This window comes from Hyaena hyaena, unplaced genomic scaffold (genome assembly GCF_003009895.1).
Source record: "Hyaena hyaena isolate Hyena2069 unplaced genomic scaffold, ASM300989v1 scaffold_28, whole genome shotgun sequence".
NCBI classification, from domain to species: Eukaryota; Metazoa; Chordata; class Mammalia; order Carnivora; family Hyaenidae; genus Hyaena; species Hyaena hyaena.
The window spans coordinates 2,345,067-2,369,415 of record NW_024080660.1 but is presented as its reverse complement, the minus strand read 5'-3'; the positions used below and the strand labels follow the sequence as shown (position 1 = coordinate 2,369,415).

General features: G+C 48.4%; 1 protein-coding gene across 1 annotated transcript in view; it reads right to left on the bottom strand.

Annotated features, from left to right (window-relative positions):
• Positions 1-24,349, bottom strand: part of LGR6 (leucine rich repeat containing G protein-coupled receptor 6) — a 119,962-nt gene that overhangs the window by 11,894 nt on the left and 83,719 nt on the right. The window contains exons 7-12 of the mRNA XM_039227626.1: positions 6,955-7,023; positions 4,647-4,718; positions 4,380-4,451; positions 2,982-3,050; positions 1,678-1,749; positions 525-590 (exon numbers count right to left, since the gene is read on the bottom strand). Of these exons, the coding sequence (XP_039083557.1) occupies positions 525-590; positions 1,678-1,749; positions 2,982-3,050; positions 4,380-4,451; positions 4,647-4,718; positions 6,955-7,023 (420 nt within the window). The remainder of the gene's footprint in view (positions 1-524; positions 591-1,677; positions 1,750-2,981; positions 3,051-4,379; positions 4,452-4,646; positions 4,719-6,954; positions 7,024-24,349) is intronic.

Genomic DNA, 24,349 nt, shown 5'->3' with positions numbered 1-24,349 from the left:
AAAAAACAAAACAAAACCAGAAGCTGGGTGAAAGAGCTGAGAGCATTTTTAAGTGATTTTTTTTCCTTGTCAAATTGGAATCCTAGATTTCTTCTCCTGTGTATTAGTGTGCATGTGCACACGTATACACGTGCATGTGCACACATACACACGTGTGTGTGTGTGTGTGTGTGTGTGTTTCAGGGGGGATGGAAAATGAGAGAGTGTGCTCTCAGTCTTCTGAGGCCTTCCCTTGTCCAGCCTTTTAGCCCTGACATGACCCTGTCCCTCCATCAGCCCTATCACTACTGTCTTTCACTGTTGTTAGTGACCTCAATGAGCCACCTTGAGACTCTGGGTACCAGCCCTGTGGTCCCTAGAGGCCTCGCCCAGGCCTCTACTGGGCTCCCAGCCCTGACCTCCGGGTCCAATAAGCTCAGAGAAGGGACAAAGTTCAGAGTGTGCTCTCTGACCCCCTTCCCTCAGACTTGCCCAGAGTTCGGCTTGCATGCCGTCACCCCTCCCCTCCCCCTGCCCCCACTCACATCTCCTCCAGCTTCTGACACCTGTGCAGGCTGGGCAGCTCCTCGATTTGATTATGAGACAGTTCCCTGGGGAAGAGAGAGGGACCAGGAGAGGGTGAAGCTGGGGGATAGGACGTGGGCTGGGAGGACCCATGCCTCAAGGCAATTCAACTTCTCACCCCGTCCCCCTGCTGAGTCCTGTTCCTCACTGTAAAGCCTGGGTGGGGCTGATGTGGCATTTTTTTCCAGTAGGGCTGCCTCATCCATATGAGGCCTGAGGGACCCTGAGAGGATCCTGGGGGAAGGGGCACAGGAAGTGAGAAGGGCATGGAAGTGAGAAAAGGAGAAGAGGGTGAGGGGCACTGAGACTGAAGGCATGAACATATAGGGCATTACTGCGCAAGCTGGCCAACACCAATCCATGTAAATGTCACCTGTAGTCCCCAGGCCCAGAGTTCACAGGGGGGATAGGCTGGGACCCTTAGGGATCATCTGGCCCCTGGCCCCTTCATTTAACAGATGAGGACACTGAGGCACAAAGAGGGGACAGAGCCTGCCAAGAACACACTGCTAGTCAGTGGCAAGGCTGGATCTGGAACCCATGTCTCCACCCCAGTCTAGTGCTGTTCTGTGTTCAGTGTTCATCTGTCAGTCTCTCCCATCTTCAGCTGTGGGCTACGGTCCGTGCGGACGAGCCTCAGATTCTGGCTGGATTCAGGGGAGAAAGGAAAACTTGACTTCATAATCCACTTAAATATCTGCATGGTTGCAGAAGGGGTTAATTTTCTTCCTATTCCTAGGTAGATAATGCCACTCGTTGAGCACCTACTATGTGCTGTACAGACACTTTTTTCAACCTTCACATGTTTATCCACATTTTGCTGATGAGGAATTGAACCCCTGAGACATTAGAGAGTGAGTCCAAGTTCATACAGCTAGTAGGTGGCAGAGCTGGGCCACAAACCCTGGTCTGACTCCAAAGGCCATTGTCTTTTTGCCCTGAACAAGAGAGGACAGCCCAGTCCTTCTCAGGCAGGATCTCAGCAACAGCCCAATGTGTCCCACTCTCCAGGAAGAGAGGTAACCAAGTGGGACAGAAACAGGAGGGGCCTTTGCCAGCCCATGGGAACAAGGGCACGATGCCAAGACTGGAGAATACTCGTGAACCACTCACAGGACCCGGAGCCTGGGTAGCTGTTGGCACATCCCCAGTGGGAGCAGCCGGATGCCTGCACGGGTCAGGGTCCTGTAGAGAGAACAGAGACAGAGCTGGCACCAGGCCCAGGGCCCTGCCATCCCCCGCCACCCGTCTCCAGCTCTGGGCCTGATACTGACATGGGAGCACAGAGCTGACAAAAGAGAAGTGGCAAGAGGCACAGGGCAGGGGTGGAGCTGCAGGGAGAGAAGGGAGCAGGCTGGGCATCTGAGCACAAGGCTCCCCTGGGACTGGAGGAGGAGGGGGTGGGCAGCAGACAGAGAGGGACACAGCCCAGGGGCTCTCTGCTTGGCAGACAGTTCCTGCGTGCCCAGCCCACCCCACCCACCCATCGTGTCCCCACCCATTGTCTCATAATGGTCTCCAGCAACACTGGCTATGTAAGACAGGAACTAGGATCTCGTCTGCTCTCCGTCGAGAGGGGGGATAGCCATGGGCAGGGAGTAGATAGGAAAACACTAAACAAAACAACCTTAGTGGAGCATGGGAACCGTGCACAGAGCCTGCTCCCTGTGCCCTAGGGAAGGGGGAAGGGATGGGAAAGAAGGGGAGGATCGGGGGCTGGGAAAGAGAGGGCTGTGGGGGCAGGTTTGGCTAGGGACAGGGTGTCCCAAGAAAGACCCAAGGCCAAGGTCATTCTTGGAGAACTATTACTTCCTCATGGAAAATTTTCCAGATGCCACAAATCTAGGGGAAGACAACAGAGGCACAGAGGGGAGTTCCTGTCCCGGCCATGCCATGAATGAGCCATGTGATGTGGGGCAGGACAGTTGGCTTCCTAACACTCACTCTGAGTGTTTGCTTGATTGTTCTATTCATCCTCTTAAAATGTATTGAGGGCCTACTACCCTCTGACGCCTCTCCCCTACCTTACTGTCTATAATGATAGAACGTATAAGAAATCCTTGTTGGAATCACCCTTCGGAAAGGCAAAGAAGATGTGTTTGCACAACTCTTCTCCCCCTATGGCAGGGTCCTAGGCACACTCATGGCTTGGGGTTAGGAACTCTGAAGTCATGCCTGAAAAATCCAAGCATAGTAAAGACCAGCCTCCTCACCCCTAGGCTACCTGCCACCCCTGGCCTGGCCTTGCCAGCAGCCGTGACCCGGGGCTGAGCTGGGTGACCACTGGGCCAGGCTGGAGCCAGCAGCAGAAGCAGGCCAGATAAGGGGCAAGCGAAGAATTGGGACAGGCAGACAGAAGACCTCCTGGGAGCCAAACAGAGACACAGATGAGGTGGAGAGTAAGTGTATCCACTCACAGGATCTCCAGGCTCGTGGTGCCTTTGAGATCTGGTAACTCCTGGATGTCTGTGGCACCATTCAGGGATCTAGAAACAGAAACAACAAAGTCTGAAGGATGGGGTCGGAGCACCCTGATATCTGGGCTCTTTACCACCACTCATCTCTGCCTCAGAGACTCCACCCTTTTGGGAAATGTCATACTTCTCCCTACTCCCCGTCCCCCCTCCCACCCCCCCACGCCCCCTAGCCAACCTCAAAATACTGCAGCTACTCAGGTCCTGGTAGAGGTGGAGCTTTGCTCTGCAGGGTCTAAACCATTTCCTTAAGTTGGCTCCACCCATGATAGCCCAGACAGAGCAGGCAACCTGGCACTAGGGCCCCAGCAGCCAAAACAAAACAAAACAAATGAACAAAGAAAACACACAGGACAGGAACGTGGGAATTGCTTCTGTTTAAAAAGCTGCTGGTTGGGTGCTACTGAAAAAGTCCTTGGCTGCTGGGGTTTGCTTAGTAGAGCCTGAGAGAGGGTCTCCCCTAAATTGTCATCAGCTAAAGCTTTATCAACCTCTCCACTGGCTCTTTTAAACTGTTTTAGACTGATGGCTTTTCCTCTCCCCACCATCCTCTATCTCAATGAGGATGTGAAGCCATACAGGTCTGCACCCAACAGGAGCAGAGCAAAATAGGTGCCATCAGACCATAAGGAGGCAATGTAGGGTCCAGAAATGAGCCTAGGATCTGGTGTCAAGGGTTCTAGTTCAAGGCTGAGCAGGGTCTGGGAGCTCAGGATCCGTCTACAAACTGTACTAATACCACTCACCTCACAGGGCTAAGGAGACAAAGAGACATGACAATATATATGAATGGGAGTATGTGCTTTAGAGATGTTAGTTATGTTACTGTAATGGAATGTAATCCGTGGAATTTTTTTTTTTTTCAGAAGTGGGACTTGGGCTGCGGTTTAACACAATGGGAGAGAGGAAACAAGGGAATGTCTTCAGGCCCAAAACAATAAAGATGGTGCCACAAAGGGCCGAGGGACTCATACTCCCGGGTCACTGGAGAACCAGACTCTTATCCCAGTCCTTGGTTCCTTAACAAGTATTTATGGAACAGCTGCCCTGAGCAGGACTCTGAAGAGGCCAGACAAAACTCCCTGACTATGGAGAGTGGCCACTTCATTCACTTGGGATCTGGGAAGAAGCCACAGGGAGGTGAAGGGAGGCTGTTAAGTACAGCCAGAGCTGGGAATAAGCCTGAGCCCAGCAGAGGCCACAACCCCGAAGGAGACCATGGCTGGCAGTGAGCGCTGTGCCCTGTGGGTGAGACACCTGCAGATTGGAGCAAGGAGGCAGTGGGAAGGAGTGAGGAATGGGCAAAGTCCAGACGGTGGCAGGCTCTAGGGGCCAACTTACAACGTGTGCAGTTTAGGCAGGTACTGGAACGCTGACCTTCCCACAAACTGGATTGGGTTATCATAAAAGTGTCTGGAAGAAAAAGACCCAAATGCCAAATTCAGTTATTCGGCCCTTTGAGCTGGGACCCAGGTAGATCTCTGCTTTCTCCTCCCTTGGCAGCAGGAAAGAGCACACGGGGGAAGGCCCCCCTCTCAGAGTTCTGCCTCTCCAGCCTGTCCCCCAAACACTGCTCAGCACCAAGAAATGGGAGGAGTGAGTACTCACATTGTCTGCAGCAGAGGGTTCCCCATGAAAGCCTTTTCTGGGATGGCCTTGATGTTGTTGTTATGGAACCCCCTGGAAGGAAATACCGTCAGTGTGGACTTGGAGAAAGGTATGGAGAGGGAGAGATGGAACTCCAGGAAGCTTCCAGAAAGCTGACTAGAAAGACCATAGACCAAAGAGACATCAGCCCAGATTCCAGGTGTACCTCCTGCCTGTGATATCTCCACCTTACTCGAGAGCACACCCACCCTTTTTCTGACACTTGTGAAAGGCGTGAGGTGTGGAGCCTCAGAGAGCATGGGGGTGGCAAGCAGGGACAACTTGGGAGCCGGAGGCTGAGCTTGGATCCCAGGAGAGGCTTCCTTTACACAGGGTCCCCAAGGAGAAAGCTGAGTGTGTCTGGGAAAAGCAGAGCTTCTGAGGGTCCCAGGGGTAAGAGATGCCCCTAAATGCAGGCCGGTGTGGTCTCCAGGCCTGGAGACTAAGGAACCTAGAAGTGCAGCAGCAGCAGAGGCAGGGAGACACAGTGGATGTTGAGTGACTGGCCAGCTACGTGCAGAAGTGAGGAAGGAGGCACCTACCTGCTCAGTGTCCAGGGTTCTGGAAGCTGGGAATTATGGGTTTGGTTACTTGGGGTGATCATTCCAAGATAAAAGCTGAACTGAGGAGCACATCATCCATGCTGAGCAGCACACTCAGGCCAAGTTTTTGGTTCTGGAGATTTCTAGTGTCTCCTCATGCCTTCCTGGCATTCCCTGGCCCTTATTATTTCCACCTTCATGCTCTCCCCTCAAGTCCCCCAAGCCACACCCAGCCCATGCCATCCACCTAGGCCACTTTCTCCATCCACTCCTTCCTTTGTTAATTTGTTCCTTATATGTTTTTGGGCTCCTCCTTCATGTCTAGTGCTGAGCTAAGCCCTGAGATGTTTAGAAGTTTATAGGACAGAGGCTTTGTCCTCAAGCAGCTTTCTCTCACTAGATGGAGAGAGATAGAAACAGACAGACACACACACACACACACAAACATATCTATACTCAGTGGTGACTCATTGGCATTGGAGGAGGACTCCCAATAGTTTCTCACTCAGACTCTTCCCTCCAGTTGGTCTGGGTGGGGAGGGTGGCATAGGGTTGGTCTGGTCTCAGGTGGTGGCTTGAGTAAAGATGCTAAGCTGCCTGAAGTGTGGGGCTCTATTCACAAGCCTCAGGTTCCCTTAATCCAGTCCACTCTACCCACAATAGATCTCCGACTGTTTGCCCAGAGCCTCTGGGACCAGTAAGCCTGAGCTCTCCTGTGGTCATCTCTCTGCCCATTCAGCTTCCCATCTGGGTCTCTACCTCCATGGTTCCTCTGTCTGAAATGCCTCCCTTCATCCTCCATCATTGCAACCTAAACTCCATCCATCCTTTAAGGTTCATCTCAGATGTGGGGCGCCTGGGTGGCTTAGTCGGTTGAGCGTCCGACTTTCGCTTAGGTCATGATCTCGCGGTTCGTGGGTTCGAGCCCCGCGTCGGGCTCTGTGTTGACTGCCAGCTCAGAGCCTGGAGCCTGTTTCAGTCTGTGACTCCCTCTCTCTCTGACCCTCCCCTGTTCACGCTGTCTCTCTCTCTCTCTCCTAGAAATAAGTAAAAAACATTAAAAAAAAAAAAAGGTTCATCTCAGATGTACTAGAACCACAAGTTCTATGTTACTCTGGATTCACAGTCATTTTAGCTACCCCTGTACAACCAGGGCCAGAATTATATACTGACTCTATGCTGCTCTGCCCTGGCAGATGCTTTACTCTGTGTCCTCAACAGCCCTAAAGGGTCCTTGGGGAAGAGCCCAGGTCTACCTTACTCTTTGTTTGTGTTTAGTAGCAAGCATAGTGCTCGGCACAGTCGGTGCTCAAATAGATTAATAATAGGCAGTGACTGTGGGGAACCAAATCGGGCTTCTCATGTCCCCCAAGGGATCAGGCGCTGAGGACTGAGCCGGTAAACCAGCCCCCAGCTCCTCTCCTCATTCGTCTCCAGACACACCCCAACCAAGGCAGCAACAACTCCAGACCCGGACTCCTAGGAGGTGTCTTGTGCCATGTGTCTCTCTAGGCTGGGAGGGCCCAGAGCCATTTCTGCTGATGACACCCTACTCGGAAATGCTCGATGCCAAACTAATGAGGTCTGTGACTACTGAGACCTGTGCTGGGGGCTGGGGAGGGCACACGGCTACAGTTTTTACAAGGCTGTGAGGGAGGCCCGGGGCTGGCTTCGGGCCCTGTTCTCAGGAGAAAAGAACACCCACCGACACCAGCAGAGGGACTTACAGCTCCTGCAGTCTGCCCAGGGTTCGGATGGCCACGGGGAACTCCTGCAACTCATTATAATTCAGGTCTCTGGAATGGAAAGCAAGGGCAGTCATTAGAAGGGTGGCTTCACAGGGCACGTCAGGGCCCCTGAGAAACTAGCTCTGGGATCGTTCAGAGAGATGTGTTTTCCAATCTGTCTTTTCGGATCCAGCTGTCAATGCCAGGAAACACATTTCTGGAATGTTCATGTTCCATTCCCACTCCACGAATCCTCGGGCTGGACGTCTTCCTGGCAGCAGATCTGTTTTGAGGAGACACTTCAGGGATGTAGACACCTGGAGCCGACTCCTTCTGGAATAGTTGCCACTGGAAAATACCTCAAGCCTTTGGAGACATCAGTGGCTGGGGAAGGGGCAGAGGAAAGAATGGGGCACCTTGTCACCAGCACTTGAGAGTCTGGAAGGTTCCCTCAGGTGACCACCTTGGTTAGCTGTGGCCTCTGCTGTCTATAAAACAGATCAGTGTTGGGGCACCTGGGTGGCTCAGTCAGTTAAGCGGCCTACTGGCTCAGGTCATCTCACTGTTTATGGATTCAAGCCGCACGTCAGGCTCTGTGTTGACAGCTGAGAGCCTGGAGCCTGCTTCGGATTCTGTTTCTCCTTCTCTTTCTGCCTCTCCCTTACTCATGTATGCTCTCTCTCTCTCTCTTTCAAAAATAAACAAACATTTAAAAAAATGCTTTAAAACAGATCAGTGCTTCTTATCTTTAGGTGATGACGTGACAGCTAGTCTTTATTTTCTCTTATGCTTTTCTTCATTCCCCCTTCCCTTTTTTTTTTGTACAATGAACATGTATCACGTGTATAATCAGAAAACAATGGAGGCATTTTTTAAAAAAGTAGTAGCAATCCAAGTTGGAAAGGAAGCTGGGAGATTGCATCCTAATAAATGATTAGTGGGAGCTGAAATGTGTATAATCATTTAGGCAAAAATTGACAGCATCTTTTCAAATTACAAAACTCATACAGAGTCACCTCAGGGCCAGGAGTTTGCCCTACAGAAAAGTCCACATCCGCGGGCAAAGGTATTTGTATAAGGATGTTCACCACAGCATTGTTTAGGCAACAGTTGTTTAGCCGCAAACTCTTGGCCCACATGTGCTCACTGCCCTGCTCATTCCCCCCTCTGAAGGGGTCTTCTGTATTTGTATCCTTGTGGCGCCATGACTAGATGAAGGGAGAGAAGAGTAAATTTGATTTTTTTTTTAATTTTTAAAATGTTTTATTTATTTATTTCACAGCGTGAGCAGGGGAGGGTCAGAGAGAGAGGGAGACACATATCCGAAACAGGCTCCAGGCTCTGAGCTAGCTGTCAGCACAGAGCCCGATGCAGGGCTCGAACCCACAAACTGTGAAATCATGACCTGAGCCAAAGTTGGACGCTTAACCAACTGAGCCACCCAGGCACCCCACAAATCTGATTTTCATTAGAAAAGATTTGGAACTGCCTATGACAAAGGAGCCCCAAAGGAAGGGGAGCCCCGCTAAAGGGGGGTGCTTGCATTTTGGGGAAGACAGTAAAACGTGATTGGGAAGTAGGGAGAAAGAGACACAGAAGACGTTCAGGGGAGTTTTGTTCTATGTTACATGACCGAATTCCCATCCTACCGCTCCTAGGAGAGACTTCAGAAGAGATAATCAACCCTCAAGATTTTATTTATTTTTTTTAAAAGGTTTTATTTTTAAGTAATTTCTACACCCAACATGGGGCTCAAACTCACTACCCTGAGATTAAGGGTCATGTGTGTTCTCCACCAACTGAGCCAGCCAGGTGCCCCTCAACCTTTAAGACTTTAAAGTTGACTTTTGTTTTGGGGTGCCCGGGTGTTCTGCTGGTTGAGCATCCCACTCTTGTTTTCCGCTCAGGTCATGATTTCGCGGTTCGTGAGTTGGAGCGCCACATGGGGCTCTGCGCTGGTGGCATGGAACTTACGTGGGGCTCCCTCTCTCTCTCTCTCTCTCTGCCCCTTCCCTGCTTGAATGTGCACACTTTTTGTCCCTCTCAAAATAAATAAATAAACATTTAAAAAACTGGAATAAACTGTGTGATGCTGGATTGTAGGTATTATTGTGAACATATAGTAAAAAAAAAACAAGTTGACTTTTGTTTCACTCAGTGGCCAATCAGTTAGCCCCCTATGGAAATGTACCTGATTTTGTGCCGAGTTGTCTTGTTGTCTCCAGATTCCTGTGACTGGAGTATGGGTCTTGGGCTTTGGCAATAGGAGGGAGGGAGGGCTCAGGTAGAGTGTCCTTCTTGAGCCCCCCCAGGACGACCCCAGCCCAACTTCTCTCAGCCTTTTAAACCTATCCCTACCCTGACAACTTTCATGAGAGGACTATTCAATGCCAGGGCAGGGGACCATGCTGAAGCCCTTTAATCACAGCGTGACTTGGCAGATTTTGTGGGTAAATACCATGTTAACACACAGATAATGACAGGCTCATCTATGTGACAGGGTCATTACACTTAATAGTCCACAGGTAGAGCCAGGAACACGGCCCAAGGGCCAGAGAGCAGTGACAACAGTCTGGCAGCCAGTGAGCCGGATAATTGCACCCCCTCACCACCCCCAACACACACTAATTACCCGATTACACTCAGACTCCCATGGTGATTTTGGGTAATTATAGCATAAACCCTCCTGCTTTGCTCTGCTCTGCTCCAGTCCTTCGTGAATCCTCCACCATTCCCTCCAATGACTCAAATTCACTCACAGAGGCTCCCCACAGACTATGTGAGGGGAATGATGAGAGCAGGCTGAGGGCAAGCTGTGTGCAAAGCACTTTCATGGAAACCAGAGGAACTGGAGTTGGGACCAGGGAATTTCCACATTGCTGGTGTTCTACCACAGGTGGTAGTGGAAGGTGCCTGGAAACTCCCGTTACAAGCTTTGAGGATGGAGGTGGGGGGGTGAGTAGAGGGAACCTTTCTGGTCTTAGATTTTGTAAAGGATTCACCCTTATATCTCAATGTCTCCAAATCAAGTGCTCCCCTCTGCTTTTAACTTGGCTCAGCCCATTCAGGAATTCTCCACTGCTGCCCAAGGAGAATTGCATTTCCTGTAAGTAACGTTAGAGCATCTTCACTTAAAGCCTTAATGTTGCAACCAACTTGACGATAAACTATTTGTAAAAAAAAAAACAAAAAACAAAAACAAACAAACAAAAACCTTAATGTTGCAGTGTTATCATGAATGCCAAGAATTGCACTGGCCTGATCTCAGACCTTTAGTGCACAATCCCATTGCCTGGAGCACTGCAGATATTTGCTTGGCTTACTCCCTCACTTCATTCAGGTCTCTGCCCAAATAACACCTCATCAGAGGAGCCTTCCTTGTCTGACCACTCTAATATAGCACAGCCCTTCATTTGCCGTTCCCTTACTCTGTGTGGTACATTTAAAGTGGTCCCAAGTCTTATCATTTTGCAATCCATAAGTGTACCATATCAACAGGTTGTATACCTTAAACTTACACAATATGTCAATTACATGTCAATAAAGTTGGAGGAGAAAAGTAGCCACAAAGGACTTGTGGCTTCTCCAATTAAGTGGCCTCTCTGGTACAGCCACTCTGGAAAACAGGATGGAGGGGTCCTCAAAAAATTAAAAATAGAGCTACCCTACAACCCAGCAATTGAACTACTAGGAATTTTCCAAAGGATACAAAAATGCTGATTTGAAGAGGCACATGCACCCTAATGTTCATAGCAGTGCCATAAACAACAGCCAAATTATGGATAGAGCCCAAATGTCCAGCAACTGACAAATGGATAAAGAAAATATGATATATATAATAGAATATTACTCAGTGGTCAAAAATAATGAAATCCTGGGGTGCCTGGGTAGCACAGTCGGTTAACCTTCTGACTTCAGCTCAGGTCATGATCTCAAAGACCATGAGTTTGAGGCCCATTTTGGGCTCTGTGCTGACAGATCAGAGCCTGGAGCCTGTTTCATATTCTGTGTTTCCCTCTCTCTCTGCCCCTCTCCTACTCATGCTCTGTCTCTCTCTTTCTCTCAAAAATAAATAAACATTTTTAAAAAATGAAAAAAGAATGAAATCTTGCCATTTGCAATGTGGATGGAACTAGAATATATCATGCTAAGTGAAATAAGCTGGTCAGAGAAAGACAAATATAATATGATTTCACTCATTTGTGGAATTTAAGAAACAAAACAGTTGAACATAGGGGAAGGGAAGGAAAAATAAGATAAAAACAGAGAGGGAGGCAAACTGTAAGAGACTCTTAAATACAAAGAACAAACTGAGGGATGGTGGAGGGGTGTTGGGTGGGGGAATGGGCTAAATGGGTGATGGGCATTAAGGAGGGCACCTGTTGGGATGAGCACTGGGTGTGATATGTAAGTGATGAATCACTAAATTCTATCCCTGAAACCATTATTATACTATATGATAACTAACTTAGATTTAGATAACATTTTAAATAAATAAATAAATAAAGTGTATTTTTAAAAAGAAGAAGAAGAAGAAATGGCCTCAGCCTCCCCACCCCTGAGACTGGGTTTTTTTGTGTCCGGCACTGACCTAAACAGAATGAGGTAGAGCTGACATGGTGTGAGCTGATTTAAGAAACAAGAGGCCTCACAGCCTCTGCTCTCCTTTGGGAGACTTCCACCGCTATGCACTGAGCTAAGCTCCTGAGTAATGAAGGCCATGTGGAGAGGGCCAGCCAACAGCCAGAACCAAGGCCCCACTCACAGACACGTGCATGAGGCATCTTAGCTATAGCTGAACCTCTAGCAGACTGCACGCTGGTCGGGGAGCCCAGGCCAAGTCCCCAGCAGAAAAGCTCCCAAGGTGAGCCCAGGCAATCCCCAGATTCATGAGAAATCATATATTATTGTTTTAGACCACTACGTTTTTGGGTGATTTTTTTTAATGTAGTGATAGATAATGAGAGACCCTGTTTTCCTTTATTCTGACATCTGACATATTCATTAAATTTCTTCCCACCCAACTAGAATGAAGGTTGAAAATAGAAACCTTGTTTCATAGTCTAAACACCAAACTACTGGCACAGAACAGTAGCTCAACAAATATTTGTTGAATGAATAAATGAAAGGGTCTAGATAAATTAATGAATGAAGAGCATTAATGGACTCTTAAGAGTATCTATGATATTTGGCGGAACAAATTAAGGTTTTGAAGTTGATGTCAGGGAAGGTACAAGATAGTCCTGAGGGGCACTGTCAGGCTTGCCCAGGGCCACAGAGGCCATGGGACGACAGGTCCCCTGTGATTTTGCTATCACTGAGCCCTTATACAGTTCATTGACTCATGTCCAGACAGCTAAAGTGAGGGGTTCCAGCTTTCCTTTGCAGTTTCTGGTCAGGAATTCTTCCAGAAATGGCCTGACAGGCAGTGGGAAAAGACATGTAGTAAAAGGCATGTGAACTAAAAGGCCAATTTTTTGTGAGCCATGTGGAGAATAAAAACTGTGCAAGTGTCACAAGGAATTCTGCAAACTACATGCCAGTGAGGTGGCCTGAATTTTCCCATTTGGATACCTACATAGATTCAATGACTTGGGCAATTGGCAAAGCCCTGCTTCATTTGGTGCTGGGTAGATATAACCTCTGGCTCTAACCATCCAGGGAACAGTTCTTTACAACTCTCTTCGCCCCTTATGGATTCAGTTCCGTGCAACGGATGTTTGTTGCCTGCTCAAAATATGCAGAGAATTCTGCTGGGTAAAGCGGAAGGTAGAGAGATGCATAAGAAATAGTCTTGTCCAGACAAATGCACAAGACAACCAGATGAGGGGCCTTGACATGAGGTGGCAGGCGCTGAAGAATACACAATGCATCAGGACCTTCGGAGATCACATGTAGTTGGGGAGACTTCATGGAGGGCTTCATGGAGATGTGGCATTTGAGCCAGATCCTGACAGTGGGGCAAGGTTTCAATAGATAGAGAGAAGGAAAGGATAGGTTGGTCAATCAGAGAGAGAATGGTTGAAAGGAAGTATGTTTTGTGGAGTTTGGAGAGTAAGTGGCATGGTTTAGTTGAGCAAAGGACAATATTTGGAGGTGACGCTAGAGGATTGTCTCCCTGGACTGTTGTATACTCTCCTAACTCGAGTCACTACCTCCAAGTCATCCATAAGATAACCGTGGCTGAGCACTGATTATGTGCTGGGCACTAAATGCTATGCGTGAATGATCTCTTAATCCTCATGACAGCCTAAGAGGTAGATACCACTATTATACCCATTATACAGTTAAGGAAAGGGAGACACAGAGATGTTAAATAAGCTGCCCAATTATTAAACAGCTATGCTAGAAGCACTGTCCACCAAAATCCACCCTCCCCTTTCTCTGCAAAGCCCCATACCATAGCCACTTGCTATGTATAGCTGTTTAAATGTAAATTAATTACAAGTTAGTAAAATAAAAGCTCAGCTCTCAGTTTCACTAGTGACACTTCAAGTGCTCGGTATATCATGTGGCAAGTGGCTACCATATTGGAAACACAGATTTAGAACCTTTCTATCATTGTAGAAAGTTCTGTTGGACAACACTATCCTATGGTAGTAGGAGGAATAGCCAGGAATGTGGCTGGAGTGTATACCCCAGGCTCCTTTGCAGTAAGTGTGTTCTCCCATTGAAGGTGGGCAGAAGTGGCATATCCTACATTTAGTGCAGGATTTTTAAATAGCCTGCCTGTCTCCTCCATGGATCCTCTACTCTTCCACTAGCTAGGTGCCAAAGACAGTGAGTGCATAGGGATAGCAAGATACTAAGCCAGGTTCCTGAATCACCATATGGAGGAGGGCCATTTGCCAAGAAGAAACAAACTCTTTGGACTATTACATGATCTGGAAATGAACTTCTATTGTGTTTGAGCCATTATATATGCTTTGACCTATTTAACTACCTTAACTAATTCACCATCACAACCAACATTTGAACACTGGCAGTGTGAGTCCAGAGTCTACACTCTTAGCTACTACACATCTGCCAGAAAGATCTTTTAAAAATGCCAAACAGACTGTGTCACTCTTCTGCTGAGAAATCTGAAAAGGCTTCCTCATTATGTACAGAACAAAGTTCAAATTCCTCAACGGGCTCTGATGCTATACGTCATCTTCAGCTCCAGCTACCATCTCTGCCCCCATGTATTTTCACAGCCTTGTGTGTTTCCTTGTGCCCTTCAGGCTCGCAGTCTGGGATGCCCTTAACCCCAGCCTTAGATGTCGAAATCCTAGCTCTCTTTGAAGTCAGGCTCAAATATACCTTCCTTCATGCACCCACCCCCATCCCTGCAGTCAGAATGAATCACTCACTCTCTCAGAGCTTTTGTGATGTTTTCTCCAGAAACATGCTTAATATTAGAATAATAATAGTGGTAGCGGTGGTGGTGGTAACGATAATAATCATAGTAATTACTATGTAATTGTCACGATTCTGGGTGATTTATATATATTAATTCATTTCATTCCCATGCCAACCCTTTGAGGTAGATACTATTATTATCTCCATTTTGCAGATGAGAAACTGAGGCACAAAGAGAAGCAATCACTTGACCCACGAATGAAAGAGCTGGGACTGAAGCCCAGGCAGTTTGAGTCCAGAATGGGGTTATCTGTGTACATAGTGTCTTCCCCAAGAGACAGGAAGCTTGCAACTATCAGGAAGCATGTGAGTTCCCTTCTGAGTCTCCCAAAGCTCAGGCACAGGGCCATATATGTGTATAGTCATTGTCAAGGATGATCATTTGAGCCACTGTCAAGGCCTGGAGATGAGAGCTGCTTTGGCCTTTGTGGCTGGCCACACTGGGGCAGTGTCTCACCCCCTGTGGATCAGAAGCCAACATGCAGCCTCTTGGCGATCGCAGAAAAGACCTGCGTCAGACCGCAAGCTGACTTGGTCTGATTCCTGCATTCCAGGGTGCTTTCTGATGCCCTAAACTTCCGCTGGAAAACTCATTCATGGCTTTATAGTTTATTATCTTTAATAGCCCAGAATCAGCCAGAAGCCCAGAAGAGTTCATTACTCTGTATGCTGCTCCCAGAAGCTGGGAGCAGACAGGGAAGGGCTGAGGTTAAGGAAAAACCATTTCCAGCTCCAGCCGGAATTCAGTCCAGAGGCTGCAGCTGTCCATGGCTAATACACTCGTTCATCTGCTCAGCTGCTTCCAGCCAAATCCAGTCGAAACTGATGGTAGAGCCACACAATCAGTAAAAGTAGCTAAATAGGTGCCCCAAGCTGCTCAAGGACCCACATCCCCAGTGTTCTCCATTCCATCTGACTGTGCAGGAATGGCCATCTCCTGAGATCTCTGGGGAGCCTCACAATGGATTCAGAGCACAGAGCTGGCAGGATTTAACAGTCATCTTGTTCACTCTTTCTTTTTATTGATAAGGAAACTGAGGCTCAGAGACAGGAGGTAAATCACTGGAAGTCCCAGAGCCAAGGCCTGTTGGCTCTTGGTTTAACATCTTTTCCAGATACCACCCACAGTTGCAGCCTGGCTAGGCTCCAAGTAGCTGGGCTGAGAAAAAAGTTTTAGGGAGAGTGGGAAGAAGGATAAATGAGGTGGGGGGGACCCATACTTCCTTCCAATGGAAGAAACTCCTGTGGGAGTCTCTTTGGGTGCTAATAAGCATGTCAAAGCCCATTGGTTATGAGGCTAGATGTTTATTTGTGTGTTATGTGTTTTAGAATGAAACAGCTTTGTCCTCTGTGTACCAACAGGATCACCTTGAACTAGTCAGTTAACTTTGTTCAGTCTGGGATGCTCATTACATAGGGCTACTCTGTTCATCTGGTCCAGAGCCTGGTCTAGATACTCAAATAATGCCAATTCTTTCCCCCTCTTTCTTTTATTAGACACTAAACACCAGAACAGACACTTCTCTTCATCAGACACTGCAACAGCAGGCACACAACTTGGTCTATCTACTTTTCACAACAATAAAGTAAGATTAATATAATTAATTGGGCTTCCGCTTACACTTTTATTCTCAAGGCTAGTATTTATGTTTATTACGAGATCACAGATAAGGGCACATGGAGGAATGTGGGTGAGCCTAGCTCCCCAGTGTGAAACACAAAACACAGACGTTTCTGATTGTAAACTATGAACCATTTTTATCTCCCAAAGGCCCGTAACAAAGGCGGGCAGGCACAATGGATACATGACTTAATTGCTCTTCCTGTATTGCAGACTGAACCTTTATCTCCATCTGACTCCACATGCTTGGGGCAGATAACCTGGCGAGCCAGGAACCAACAAAGACTTTATGAGTAATAGCATTGTTTTACTTTCTAAACAGCCTACATAAAAGGCCACCCATTAATAAATGCAGCAATTAGTAAAATTGTCATTAGTTTCTATTGAGAGATACAGACACACCTTCCTCCTACCCTCCCTCCACCTACGCTCGCTTCTCTACCAGAAAGAAAATTCAGAAAATACCCGAAGCAATAGCAGCACCAGTTTTAATGAAAGTCGCCGATCTCTGACACTGAGATTACTTGTTGCCCTGCCCCAATGAAGCACCTGGGATCAGTGAAACCCAGCACTGGAAGGGAGGTAAAAGGTAATAGTCCAATCTGCCCCCACACAGGACTCATCTCTGAGACTCCAGGGGAACAGGGATCCAGTTTCTGCCTGGACCATGCAAATGGCAGGGCTCACCAACTATGCTGGGCGTTTAGGGCGCCACCACGCTGGGCTCTTCTGCAGATTAAGTAAGCCTTCCTCATCCCAAGCTAGAGCACCACCTTTATGTCCTCCCTTGGCCTTCATCTTGTCAGCCGGAAGACCATCAATTATGTGTAATCTGTCTTTCAAAGACAATCATCACATTCCACCTAAGTCTTCTCCCACATTCTTTGAAGGTGTAGACAAGGTGTGTAGACATTTCATATCCTCACCACCCTCCCCCGAAAAGCCTTAGCCACACTTAGGAATGGTATAATAGGAGCCCATCATCTAGATGTGGGCAGACCCTTGGGCAGCACCTCCCTCACCTGGATGTCATGGGCCTGTTAATGCAGGGGACCTGAAGTCTTTGAGGTTGCCCTGGCCTGAGCAGAATGTAGCCTGAGGTTTTGTCCTCATGACTTCAACTCGCTGGTCTAATGTCAGGGTCCTGAGCTTCAACCACAGGGTGATGGGCAGGGGACCTTGCCCCAAGGCAAGGATGAGGGACCATGCCGGTGTGTTCAGCCCATGTCCAGGGCTTCAGTTTCTCCATCTGTAGTAGAAGACGTCTGGGCTGGAGACTCTGCACAGCACTTAGTATGGATGACTAGAGCTGGGATGAATCTTAGAGACTGGAGAGTCCAATGCTGTCATAGTTCAGATGGAGAAACTGAAGCTCAGAAAGGAGCAGAGACTTGTCAGGGGCTATATATCCATTAATTTGTTCAACAAATATTTATTGAGCACTTTCGCTGTGCCAGGCACTGTGTCAGGTGCTACAAAAACTCATAGAGAGGGCACCTGGGTGGCTCGGTCAGTTAAGCATCTGACTTTGGCTCAGGTCATGATCTCGCGGTTCCCAAGTTAGAACCCCACTTTGGGCTCTCTGCTGTGGGCACAGCGCCTGCTTTGGACTCTCTGTCTCCTTGTCTCTCTGCCCCTCCCCTGCTTGTCCCCCCCCCAAAAAAAATAAATAAACATTTAAAAAATTCATGGAAAGGTGGGAGACAGATAACAAACAAACAACATGAATAAATAAATAATAACAAATATCAGATTGGTGAATACTATAGAGAAAATTAAGTAGGAAAAGGAGATGGAAAGTGATAGGAAGTGGTTGCAAAATGGTGATCAAGGAGGACCTCACTACAAAGGTGACATTTGGGCAAAGTCTTGAAGGAGGTGGATAATTGTAGAAAGAATATTCCAGACAAAGGAAACAGAGAGTGCAAAGAGGATATCTATCTAGTGTATCCAAGGAAGCCACTGTGCCTGGAGTAGATTGAGGGAGGGGAGAGGCGAGAGAGGTAGCAGGGTGTCACATCACCTGAGACCTTGCAGAACTTGTAGGCTTCTTTCCAGAACTTTGTAGAACTTTGGCTTCTTTCCAGGATTACGATGGGGAGCCACCAGAGGGTTTTGAAAAGAAGAGTAAGGTGGCCTAATTTGTATTTTAAAAGAGACTGTCTAGGGGCGCCTGGGTGGCTCACTCGGTTAAGTGTCTGACTGCAGCTCAGGTCATGATCTCGCGGTCCATGGGTTCAAGTCTCGAATTGGGCTCTGTGCTGACAGCATGGAGCCTGGAGCCTGCTTCAGATTCTGTGTCTCCCTCTCTCTCTGCCTCTCCCCTGCTCACTCTCTTTCTCTCTCTGTCTCTCAAAAATAAAAAAGTAAACATTAAAAAAAAAAGAGTCCATCTGGCTGTTGTGTTGAAAATAGATTGTAGAATGGCAAGAATGAAGGCAGAGTGATGAGGTGAAAGAAGGATGTTGGCTTAGATCAGCATAAAGCAGTAGAGGGGTGAGAAGTAGGCAGATTCTAGGAAGCTAGGGTGATGAGGTCAGAGTGCAGTCAGAATGCTGGGAACAGTACACTAGTAATAAGTTAAAAAGAACTCAGGACTCCTGGGGCACCTGGGTGTCTCAGTCGGTTGAGCATCTGACTCTTGATTTCGGCTCAGGTCATGATCTCACAGTTCATGACATCAAGCTGCATGTGGGGCTCTGAGCTGACAGCATGGAGCCTGCTGGGGATTATCTCTCTCTCCCTCTCTCTCTGACTCTCCCATGCTCATGCTTTTGTGCTTGTGCACGTTCTCTCTCAAAATAAGTAAACTTAAAAAAAAAGAGAGAACTCAGATTCCTGGTCTAGGACCCTTCAGTCTCTGTGATAGCAGGGGCTGCATTTTTCTTGTTCATAAATATTCCCCTAGTGGTCATAATGGTGGCCTAGGACATACTAGAAACTCAATAGATATTTATGAAATGAGAAAATCTAATGAAACAGACAAGAAAGTGATAATTATTAATTCTCAGCAGCTCTTCTTTCCCATAGATATTAAGGGCCAGACCTGAACGTCTTCATGTCGTCTCCATGGTGTCTACCAAAGAACCTGCTACCAAGAGGTTCTCCTGGGGCGTCATCAGTACCCAATTCCCCACCCTTCTCCCTTAACCTCCCATCACCCTCTGCTGCAGATGGGCCAGCCAGGGGGCCTGTGAGAGTGGCAGAAGTTCAGAGCAGAAGCTTTGACCCCATTGCTAGCAGAGGAGGAAAGGGTAGCAGTGACAAGAATGGTGACCTTGGCTACCCCAAGCACCAGGGTGATGGGAAAGGGAATGTTGTACCAGGAAGAACTATTAATAACTTGTCATGGTATTAGAACACAAGACAAACTCATTGGGCAGCTCGATTTTCTGCCTGTGAGAAGTCATTAGCGGTTCTGTGTGGAAAGCCAGAAAAAAAGTTTTATATGGAACAATAAATTCCTCTATAAGCCACAAAAGCCCACAAATTTGCAGCTAATAAACCCACAAATGTAACATGATTAAGAACTGGTGAGGAAAGAGTTCCTCAATTCTTACAGGGTTAGCCTGGAGAGGCAGTGTGGTCTGATGGACAGAAGTCAGGCCAAAGGCAGAGAAACTCGGGTTCTTGTCCTGGCTTTTAATGAACTGAATGGTCTTGAGGAAGTCAACCACTCTCTGCATCAATTTTCTCACATTGTAACACAAGGATACACAATTCCTCCCTCGTTTTCCACAATGAGTGGCTGCGGGAGAGGTTAGGGGTGAGGATAAGTGAGATATGAGACCCATTGGCCTTTTTAAAAAAACTTTGATTCTCTTAACTGTGGGGACTTATCGGTGGGATGGTCAGCACTTGCCTTAAGATTAGCAAGACAATTGACAAGATTCATATGAACCTCTGCTCCCCCCATTCTCCCTGCCCAGGAGCACTCTGCCGTGGAGCCTGCCAGTGGGTAGCCACAGTGGGTTGAATTGTAGCCCCCTCAAAAATCTGTCCAAGTCCTAACCCCTGGAACCTGTGAATATGACCTTATTTGGAAAAGGGGCCTTTGCGGATGTAATTAAGGTAAGGATCTTGAGGTGAGATCGTTGTGGATTAACAGGATGCCCCTAAATCCAATGACAAGTGTCCTTATAAGAGAAGACATGGAGAAGACCATGTGAAGACAGAGGCAGAGGTTGGAGTGATGCATTGACAAGCCAGGGAATGCCAAGGGTTGCCAGCAGCCGCCAAAGGTAAGAGAGGGAGGGAACAGATTCTGCCTCAAACTTCCAGAAGGACCCAGCACTGCCAATACCTTGATCTTGGACTTCTGGCCTCTCCCAGAACTGTGAGAGAATACATTTCTGAGGTTTTCTTCAGCCACAAAATTTGTGGTAAATTTGTTATGGCAGCCACAGGAAACTAATCTAGTAGCCATGCCCTGACTCCATGGAATTCCCATACACCCTATAGAGGAGATGAGTCACACCATGGATGGCTATGAAATGACACTTATGGGCAACACTCTGCCCGCCACCTTAAGACACACTGTCAGGAGAAGAATGAAGAGGTGGAAGAGGAGGAGGAGAGAGAACGAGAAGAAAGAAGGAAGGAAAAATATTAAAAAAAAGAAAAGGAAGGAAAGGAGGGAGGGAGGGAGGGAGGAAGGAAGGAAGGAAGGAAGGAAGGAAGGAAGGAAGGAAGGAAGAAAAGCTATTAAATTAATTTGGGCAGGGGGAAAAGGCCTATTGTTGTCTATTCAGCATCAAATGGGAGGACAGAAAGAGAAAGCCAACACAAATTAAGCACGTAGAGTACTCTAGGCCCTGTAAATATCATCGTGTGAATTGTAAAACATCACCCCCATTTTCCATCTATAGAAACAGGCTCTTGAGAGGTCAGGTGACATGGATGCGTCACACGCTGGTGGCAGAGCCAGAATCTGAATGTGGGTGTGCTGACTCAAGTTCAGTCCTCTTTCTACTCCAGGATGCCCCTGAGCCTTGGAAGAGCCTCCACTGGAAACCTGCCTGGTTTTCCGTCCCAGCTGAAGGCTGATCATCGTGCCCTGGACTGAGAGGTGGTCAGATATTCTCATGACCAAGTTAGAGCAAAATCCATTGGGGTGGGTGGTTTCACTGACATGGAGACAAGGGAGCAGTGTGCAGCACAGTGGCTATTGAGGTAAAAATATTCTGCGGAAGCAGACCTCTGGGGCATGGAATGCACAACTTTGTAGTATAAGGCAGAATCCTATAAATTCCTGCTTTGCCCTCCTCTACTCCCAGACCTCAGCTGAATGCTGGTTTTGCTTTATAGAGGGAGCTAGAGCCAGTAGGTTTCTGTTCCACTGTGACCCCGGGTTCCCCTCTTGGGCTCCAATTTCTATTGGAAAGGTCCGGCCACTCCAATAGGGTCTGATGTTTTTAATGAGGTTGTAATAGGGCCCAGATATCCTCATCCAGACATGAGGGAGGTGAGGTACTGTTGTCTCCTACATCCATTCTAGGCCTCACTTCTCTGATTTCTAGCTAAGATGCAGACATCCAATTCCCAGATCTAGGGAGTGGGGGCAGTCCCTTTGGTTAGTAATTGCATTTGCTAGGCTTTCCCCTCTTTTTTGCACAGACTTTATTAGTAGGTATAACTGGGGATTCAAGGATCATGATCTGATAGCACCTTAATAGCACCCTGTGGCCTCTAAGCAGGAATTTCTAGGTACCGACCTAACAGCATGAGGGCCTGGTTTCAGGTCCCCAGACCTCGGGGGAGAACCTTCTCAGAATCATTCCTGGTCATGTTTTCTCTTATTTCTCAACCTGGGAAATCCTGTAAAGAATCTGCCCTCACAGGAGTTAGCATGAAGTGGAGCAGTCATTAGGGGCCAAGGGGTTTGGGTGCCAGTGACTTACCATCACGTTTACAAGCAAACCATAGAAACTTGGGCACCTCATCCCAAATCTCCAAGTTTGGTCTGATCCAGAAAGTGAAAGAAACCATACCTCAAGGGTTCAGAGCTGGCTCATCTCTGGTTCTGAACTTCCCAACAGTGATGCGATGTCCTCACTGCGGGAGCAGAATGGAGGTGGCAGGTGCAGGGTCCAGTTAGACCTGTCTGCCTCTGAGGTTTCTCAGCTAGGTCTGGGATGATGATGAGAGTATCCGGAAAAATGGGAGCAAGGTCCCGGAGCCTCTCCCTGACATTCCTCACGGTGCAGCAAGGCTTGTGCCTGGGGCCAGTGGAGTCTGCCTGCTTTGCTCTGCTCAGTAGGAGACAGGGCAGCACAGACCCTGGACCCTGCCCAAATCACTTGGGTTTGCTTGGCTCTTTCAGAGAGTAAAAGAGAGAACACGGCACATGCTCCTCTCCCTCACTGCTCATGCTCTGCAGTAGCGCACTGTGCAGACAGGGGGAAGCAAGGCCCACAGAGGTGAGGCTACTGGCCCCGGCTGGCCCAGCTTGCGGAGTGGGAGTGGGACCCTCCACAGAGCCGAGGCCGTAACCCAGATCATGTTACTGTGGGTGAGTTTGCACCAAGTGTCTGTGTGCTGTGCTGGAGTGTGAGGCGGGAGTGTCTATGCGGGGTGAAGGGCATGGAAGGCTTGAGCCACCTGGTGCGTGCACTGTGCATATGCACAGTCTGCTGTGTGTGGCACAGGGTGGCTGTGGGACCACGCGCGTACACGCTTGCCTGTACCTGACCCCCCCTCCCCAGGTGGAATGGCTTGGTGCCACTCTCCCCCCTGAGAGAAGCCAGCAGACAGAGCCAAACCACAGTTTGGGCCAGGGGGGTTTGATCTTCCCTCCGCTGCAGAGATGAGAGAGGTCTAAATGGCAGAGATTTACGGGGCCCGAGGGAGAAATACCCTTCCAGTGAGACGCTCACAAGAAAAGCTCCAAAGTAATAACTGAGGCTGCAAAGTGTGCCAATTATGCAACAATTAAAACGTTTGACTATCTTTCTCTCTCCTTTTATTCTCCCAGCCACTCCTCCCCCTTTCCACATCTGGCTGCCCCTACAGGCTCCCCAGAAAATGCTCTGGGGGATAGAGGATAAAGAACACACTTTCCCCCTTTTTAATTGGAGATCAAAAGTTGGAAGAACTTACCCCTCAAGGGTGGGGAGGGGAGGGGTGTTGTTGAGACTGAGGCCCTCAGAAGAGGGAGTGGGAATGAGAACAGAGTGCAGGGCAGGTGCCTAACCCAGTTTTCCAGGCTATGTATGAACCTTACGCACATCATCTCATTTAATCCACATGCCAACTCCAGAAGATCAGTGTGACTAGTGGTATTATACTGCAGATCAGAAAACGAAGACTCACGAAGGCAAATGGCTTGACCAATGTCACACATTTGGCAGAACTGGCAAGGCACCTCAGGCTGTCTGATGCTCAGAGCGATAGACTTGGTCATGAGGTCATTCTGCCTCCACAGTGTAAAGCCGGGAAACCTTTTCCTGTCTCTTGGCCTTGCCTGTCCCATCTGTACAGTGGGTGCAGACCCTGGGCTTTGTGTGACCGAGCCAAGCACTTTCCCAGATGAAAGGTACAGGGGGCACTTAGCGGCAGGATTGCTTTGTACTTAAGCCAGCACCAGCTGAGCCAAATGCCCTGCGCAGCCATCCAGTGGCTAATTGAGAAAGAATTAGGCAGTGTGCCCCAAAGGTGAAGAAATAGCTGCTAGGTGGCTTTTTAGAGGTGCCAACCCACACCCAGTATACATGTCCCCTCCCCAGTGGATTTCCCAGCAGAACCGACAGCCCCCCATGCTCCAGGGCAGATAACACTGGACCCCTTCCTGCTCTGCTGATGCCTGGTACCTCCAAACACCGCTTCCAAAACTCTTGTGTCCCCCAAGGGAGGGTGGCTACAAGGGTGTGGGTCTTAAGAGGACAATGGCCATCCCTTACATTTGGACCCTCCAAATACCTAGCACCCAGTAGGCTTGCACAATTCACATTCAACTCAGATGATTAAGGAGAGCAGAGTATTAAGCTAAGAACTTTCACAGCATTTTCTCAGTTAACACATTCTAGATCTTGCTCTGTCCCTGACTGAGGAAGTAACTCTGGATATGCCACCCTTCACTTCCCTGGGCCTCAATTTTCTAGTATGTTGATGGGGCAGGCTAGAGTGTCCAGTTTGAACTGCCCAGCTGTCTCTGAAGGCTAGAGAAGAGACATACAGAGCCCAAGTCACACACGGTGGTAGGGAGAGGTTCCAACTTTCCCAACCCCAGGCTGGGGGACATCCTCCCACATGCCACTCCCGGGCACTCAGTCAGCGACAGGGTGAGGACATGGGGAGAGCTGGACCCAGTGCTGCCATTTCTTGTGCTTCAGGCCAAGCCCCAGAGAGCAACCAGGCTCCTGGGTCTCCCGCCCA